Genomic DNA, 7,064 nt, shown 5'->3' with positions numbered 1-7,064 from the left:
CTTTAATTTTTTTTTGCATAAGTGTAAACCAATTACAAATTTATAAATAGTGTTATGTCAGCAAAATATTATTAACTAAAAAATAAAAAAATATATTTTTTATACAAAATGCTATTTAAATTATGAAAGATAAAAAATATTTTTTCGTTATCTTAGAATTACATAAATTTTTTGAAATAATCCGAGCTACTTAATAATAATTTAATTTAAAAAAAAAAAAAACAATATTAGAAATTAATCATAAATTATCACACATAACTCACAACGTACAATATAAAGAACACATAATATGTATATATATGTACATACAATTTAAAGGTACAAGCGGAAAAAAAATAACAAAAATATTCTTGAACTTTAGTCTGTAAAATCAAATAAATAATTTTTCAAAAAAAAATTTGATAATCTTCATCTATTATTATTGCAGCCTTATGCATTAATCCGAAAAACATTTAAAACATTAAACGAACAGCACAACATTGATCATTGAATGATCCGCAATTGAAAGGCCACAAATAAATAAAAAAAATCTGCACTATTAAAAGTGTCAATTAAATATTTCTGTTTACTTGTTGTGATTTTCAAAAATTATGTGTAATAAATGTTTTTTGAGTTTGCTTTTCTAGTTAATTCTAATGCCAAGGGATCCGAACAAATTTGATCCCTCTACATACAATCTATGAATCCAAACTAGTCGGCATCCTATGTAAACATTAAAATTTAGAATAAATCGATTTTGTTGTTGTTATTTTGTTGATGTTACCCTCTTCAAATGCCCATTTTAAAGTTTAATCAGAACAATTAAAAAATCGGTCCGCCTTCAAGTCTGTTCTATGGCATTTTTTGTTTTTTATATTAATTTTATTTTACTATTTCGCTTCCATATCTTTTCAAATCTAAAATAAATATTAAAATTAAATTAGTTATTCAAAATTTTAATAAATTTACTTACTTTTAGGCGTTGTAACAAAATCATGGAATACCAATGTTGATCAAAACTGTTTCTACTATAAGATAGTCGAAATAAAAGCAATTAACGGAATTTAATTAATAAATAGCTAGATACCAGAGTGCGAGAGTAGTATGGCACATTGCAAGACTGGGTAAGCCTCTTATATTTCTTAAACACCCATAATAAATTAATACAAAAAAAAAAATTATTATTTGAATGAAAGTTTTTAACCACCCACTTTTATGTTTAAAATGTTTTTGTAAATTAAGTGAATTTAATTCCGGTTTTTGTATATAAATTTTTTATTTTATATTAATATTTAATATTTTTTTTTTTTTCATAATAATTTTATGCATAAATAAGATTTAATTTAAAAATTTATTTGAATATTATTTGATCTATTTGTAAAGAAATAAAATAATAAAAAAAAAAAGAGCATATAAAATAATCGAAAATCAATGTACTCTCCAAACAACTCTAAAAATGCATGCAAATACACGTTCTTAATATTTTATTATACGTGAACTACAACGCATATGATCCTTTCAATTGAAAATTCCTCTTTTAAACCAAAAAAACAATGCATAAATAATTTTCATTTCTGCACTATGAATTAATTGGTTCTAAACAAATCTAAACGCAAAAATTTGCATTGTAATTTTTTTGTCACGTTGTGAACTTTTTACCCTATTAAAGTTTATTCACTGAAATCAAATAGTTCTAAATATAAAATTCATAATATTACCAGAGTTTAATATTTTCCGTGTTAAGTATCGTGTTTTAAAAGTGTAACATGTGTAAATTGCATTTTAAATTTAAACGAAAACGTTTTTTGAAGTGAGTTGTTCATTTTATCATATTTTATTTTCTCTATTACTAATATTTTCATTCATATTTTTTTTTGTAAAATTTTTTTTAGAAATTCAAATTGTATCAGAGAAAATCACAAATATCTATATAAGAATTATTATTTTTTGTTCTTGATAATCAAAATATTTATGTGCAATTGAAAAGAATTCCCATTCATTTATAATTTGTAAATTTTATAAATTTTAATAAGTAAATTGAATTTGTAGTAAAAATTTACAAGGACTAAAGCGTAATTAGAATTGCGTGTTTTGTTGATTGTTGAATAAATTAAAAGAATATTATATATGTAATTTTGTTAATGAAAAAAATTTAATATAAAAAAAATTCTTCTTATTTTAACATAAAAATTACTCTGTAAGGTTATACACAAGTTGAAAGGCTATAAGGGTTCTTTCTGAAAACAATTACATTTAGGTATTGTAGAATGGTATTGTATGAATTAAAATGAATTTTGCTCAGAACACTGAATATTAGAAAAAAAACTTCTTTTACGAATTGTTAAGAGATTTTTTTCAAGAATTCAAATTTCTTATAATTATAGAAATTAAAATTATAATTATTGTATTATAGCATTATTTATATAAACAGGATAATACAACAAGCTTGTACCAAATATTGTAATCCTAAATTTCGTATATTAAAATGTTAGTAAAATTAAAACTTCAAAATTTATTACTTAAACTAATATATTTATAATACAATTATGAATAAAAATTTCTTTTTACAATATATAAATATAAAATTTTAAATTTAGTATATAACACTTTCTATATAATAAAGTTATAACAACTGTTAAATATAATTATAACTTTAATATTAAGAAATTTATATATTATTTATAAAATAAAAAGACAAGCATAAAGGAAAATAGTCTACTTACCTATTCTAGTGTAAACCTAAAATTTGTCTCCGATATATTAAAACTGGTCGAAAAATAAATTACCGTTTCAAAAAATTTCTCTTGGATTGTGTCTTTGCTATTGTAGAAACAAAAAATCATCACAAATTATTCAACTTCAAGTTTCTTTTAAAAGACAATAGATGTCAGATCAAAAAACGAAATAATAAATTTAAAATTTCGAAAAATTTAAGAAATTTTAAATTTTTAAAGAATGGGAAAGAATTATTAAAAAAATGTACCGAAAGTAAATTATTATGATACTCGTAATTTAGATTTGATCGGAAAAAGAAAAAAATTTCAATTATTTTTGAAAAATATGAAATTAAAATGGTTTTCGAACTATCTTAACAATATTAAGTTATTCTTTATCTAACTTAAAAATCGAATATGTGTATTGGTAACTACATATATTTTTCAAATACTTTCAGGTTCATAGGCGAAATTGAACTTCAATTGAATTAATTGAAGATTTCGAGGACATTTTATTTATCGAATCTTCAAAATGAATATTTTATTTCAAAAAATGAAGATATTTGGGCTTATCTATTTGCCAGCATTGTATTCAATACTCATCCTAAGTATCCAAATAGCAGAGTTGAATTAAATTATGAACCCATTCCAGACGCCGCCAATCTTAACGATGTATGAACTAAGAAGATCATCAAAGAGCCGTAGTTCGCATTTTATCATCCTGTAGTTCCTGACTACCTTTGGTGAGTAAAAGTTCAGGACATTCTTGCCTTTGGTGATTATCAGATGTCTTACAACAGTGTTCCGCGGACAGTTTGAGGTTAGCCGACTTCCAAACTTGCATCTACATGTGCAAGTTGGAAGTTGCAAGTTGGAAGTTGGTGTCCGGTATCCCTTGTTGTGGTTGCCTGTGGCTTAGCATAAAACGGTATAAAGGAATCTTGAAGTCCCCATATGCTTCAATTTCATCAATTATCTCTTTGTATTTGATTTTGTTCTTAGCATCCCTTTCGCAAACTTCCCCTTTGGCCGAATGACAGAATTTACTGTCCTTATTAATTTTAACTTAATATAATGAATACACTAAGTATGCGTGTATATAGAATAGAAAAACAACCTTGTAATAATTCTAAACCATTATTATTCATTTAAATGACGTTAAATTTCGCATTTGATGTGGAACCTTTTTATTTCAATAACTGAAAACTCAATAACAAAATAATTAAATTTATTTTTATTTTGAATCTATTAAAAAACAAGTTTTTGTTTTCAATTATTGTCTAACGCATTTTTATATGTACATATTTCATATGTATATATATATATATATATATGCATATATGTGTACATAAATATGCTTTCACCTTCAATTAATGCAAAATAAAATTGCAATTTAATAAACAAAATTTGTAGTACGTCCGTCTCTCCTTTTAATCTTCCTTCCTTCTATGTTAATTTATTAATCTCAAAGTTACTCATTCACATGCACACATTCATATTCAACGTTTATATATATATATAATGATTTATATTAATTATTATCATTATTTATTATTAATTATACTGATAACATATAATTATCATGATTTTTTTGATGCTGGTGGTTATATAAGAAAACATGACATAAAATATAATAATTTTTGTTTTTCTTGTTTTTTATTTCAAATTATAATTTATAATCTAAAATAATTCTTATATTCGACACACTAAATTTACTAAAAAAAATTAAATTATACTTATATAAATTAAATTAAATTAAACACTTTTTTCTTATTACAAACATTCCATATAGATTATGATTAACATTTTCAAAATTTATATGTATATATATATATATATATATATATATAAATTAAATTATGTAGATAATTTATATTTAAATTAAGAATAAAAGTCTGTCGTCAACTTAAAGACTTAAAAAAATACGATAATTCATGAATTCTTTTTTAAATTCCAAGAATTTTTTTATTTTTTTTGATTAAAAAATTATTTAGTTAATTATTACTCGGGCATATTATCTAATGAAATTGAATGACTACTCCTTTTCCTATATAATTTTTCTTTTTCCGGTAATTCTCCAATAAGATAATCTTTTAACATTAACAAAGCAAGTTTTGAATGTATTCCATGGAAGGCGAATGTTGCATCTCTACCAGCATTTTCAAATAGAATATCCTGTCCACCGGGATGCTATATTTAAACAACAAAGAAAAAAGAATAATTGGCATATATCTATATAAAACAAATTAATCTATTTTGAAAAATTAAAAGCCTTAATTTTTGAATTTCGGAAATAATTTAGATTTTAAATTCGGAAATTTTGGAACAATTCTATGCTATATGTAAAAATTTTACTCTGGTAATTGCATCGAAACTATTTATAAAGTATTTTTTTTTTGCTAGCCTCAAGAATGGCAAACACTTAATCAGTCTGTGTTATAAACAAGGGAGTAAATTTTGGATCGCTCATTAGAAATACCGTACATGTAATAGAAACGAAATGAGGTGATTGAATTTTAGTGAATTTAATGAAAACATTGGAGTTTAAAAGATTTTCCATCCTACACTCTTGCAATTTCTTGTTTTTTAATATTGTTGTTTTTTTTTTTTTTGTACATTTTGCTCTTTAAAATTTCAAAAAATTTCAAAACTTAAAAAACCTATAGAACGCTCGTACCCTGTTATAACTGAACTAAACACATATCCTTCAATCAGGGATGAGATCTGATTTTACAATTTATGTATTTTCATTGAAATGATGTTTTTTTTCATTATTATTAAAATTTTTTCAACTCTACAATATGTTTTTAATATATTCCAATTAGTAACATTAAAACAGTTGTATAGCAAACTGTTCGAAATCATAAATTTTACTAGAAAATGACATCCCCTATTTAAGTAGAACTGTAATTCCCCTATTTTATTAAGTAGATAAGTAGAAACTATTATAGTAATTGTATAATATTCAACTTACCAAATCACGAAATTTTGTTACATCATAGACACGATCATACAAAATAATCCAACAACTTTCATATGATTGATGTTTCGAGACTTCTTTTAATGTAAAAATTTGTAATTCATTTTGATTATTTAAAGATTTTTTATCATCCGTGTTAGTTTTTACAGTTAAAGAATTTTTTGAATCTTGTTTTTTATATTTTTTATCTTTTAAATTTAAACCGCGTAATGCAAGACTCAATGAATCTTCAGTCTGAGTCTTTTCAAATTTTATTTGAAATGACAATTCAGAATTTAAAACTTCCATTATTTATTTCTCTATTTACTTTTATTTCAATTTTTTTTATAATTTGTTTTGCCTTTTTACAATAAAATTTATTATTTTAATAATAAAATTTTAATATTTTTTTTTTCTTGTTTTTTATAATATATATATTAATGCAAACTGTTAGACAGTTAAATTAGAACTAGTGATGCTATGTCAAGGAGCTTTAATTAAATTCTATTTTATATTATTTGAATTGAATCCGAAAATATAAATTCATACAAACATAAATATTCTATGTAAAACGTAAAAAAAAATTTTTTTTTTGCAAAGAAAATAAATTTATGAAAATAAGAAAACAAAAAAAAAATATTTACAAAATATGGTACCCGTAACCTCATTATAACGCTTTTCAATAACGTCATTTTCATGACATGTCAAAAATATAGTTAATGGGGAAAACGTAACGGAAATAAAGTGTGCTATTTTGTCACTCTTATTAATCATATGCAATAAAAATTACCGTTTTCATGGGAATGAGTAAAATCGAAACTAAATGAATGAAAAATTTCAGGTTTTCTCTAATTTATTTTGAAGTTGACAGTATTCTACATTTTCAATTCCAATTCCGAATTTATTTGCCGTATTACCGTGCCGAATTTACCGTATTTTTACTGAAAGTGATATTTTACAGATGGTATGTCCGATTATATTTCTGAATCATGATAACCTAATTGAACTATAAAACTCAAATATTATGAGATTTTCGAGTTATTGGGCCATCTTTTTCCAGTAACTTGATCTACACATACAGCTTTTTCCCTGAAGGTTATTTTTTTTTTTACATTTTTCCTTGTGACTCAGGAAATATATTAGGTGGAGCCAAGTTAGTAAACAAATTTTATAACATTCGCTACCCTATGGTGTTACCTTTGAATTCATGAAATTTTTTTCACGCTTTTTACAAATCTTTCAATTTGCCATAAACTTTTCCCGTTAGATATACTTGATAATGGCCGTAAATCGGTGCTTTGGTGTATATTTATAAACATAAATTATAAAACCCATATTTGAAAATATTGATAAGAATTTTTTAAATATTTATTTTATAATTTCAATATTATCATTTCAATTTTGAAATAAAT

General features: G+C 23.2%; 1 protein-coding gene across 1 annotated transcript; it reads right to left on the bottom strand.

Annotated features, from left to right (window-relative positions):
* Positions 1–4,476: 4,476 nt before the first annotated feature.
* LOC129612208 (uncharacterized) lies at positions 4,477–6,057 on the bottom strand. The gene is made up of 2 exons (XM_055525728.1): positions 5,668–6,057; positions 4,477–4,883 (listed from the first exon to the last, which is right to left on the bottom strand). Exons 1-2 carry the CDS (start codon positions 5,959–5,961, stop codon positions 4,695–4,697), a joined length of 483 nt encoding a protein of 160 aa, XP_055381703.1. The 5' UTR covers positions 5,962–6,057; the 3' UTR covers positions 4,477–4,694.
* Positions 6,058–7,064: the final 1,007 nt, after the last annotated feature.

This window comes from Condylostylus longicornis, unplaced genomic scaffold, assembly GCF_029603195.1.
Source record: "Condylostylus longicornis isolate FDR11 unplaced genomic scaffold, ASM2960319v2 ptg000063l, whole genome shotgun sequence".
NCBI lineage: Eukaryota > Metazoa > Arthropoda > Insecta > Diptera > Dolichopodidae > Condylostylus > Condylostylus longicornis.
Note: the sequence above shows the minus strand (reverse complement) of the source record. Positions and strands in the feature narration are given on the sequence as shown.

Coding starts and splice junctions, on each gene's coding strand:
- LOC129612208 (XM_055525728.1), bottom strand. CDS start 5,961: ATGGAAGTTTTAAATTCTGAATTGTCATTTCAAATAAAATTTGAAAAG. Junction 4,884..5,667: donor TAACAAAATTTCGTGATTTG/GTAAGTTGAATA, acceptor GTTTAAATATAG/CATCCCGGTGGACAGGATAT.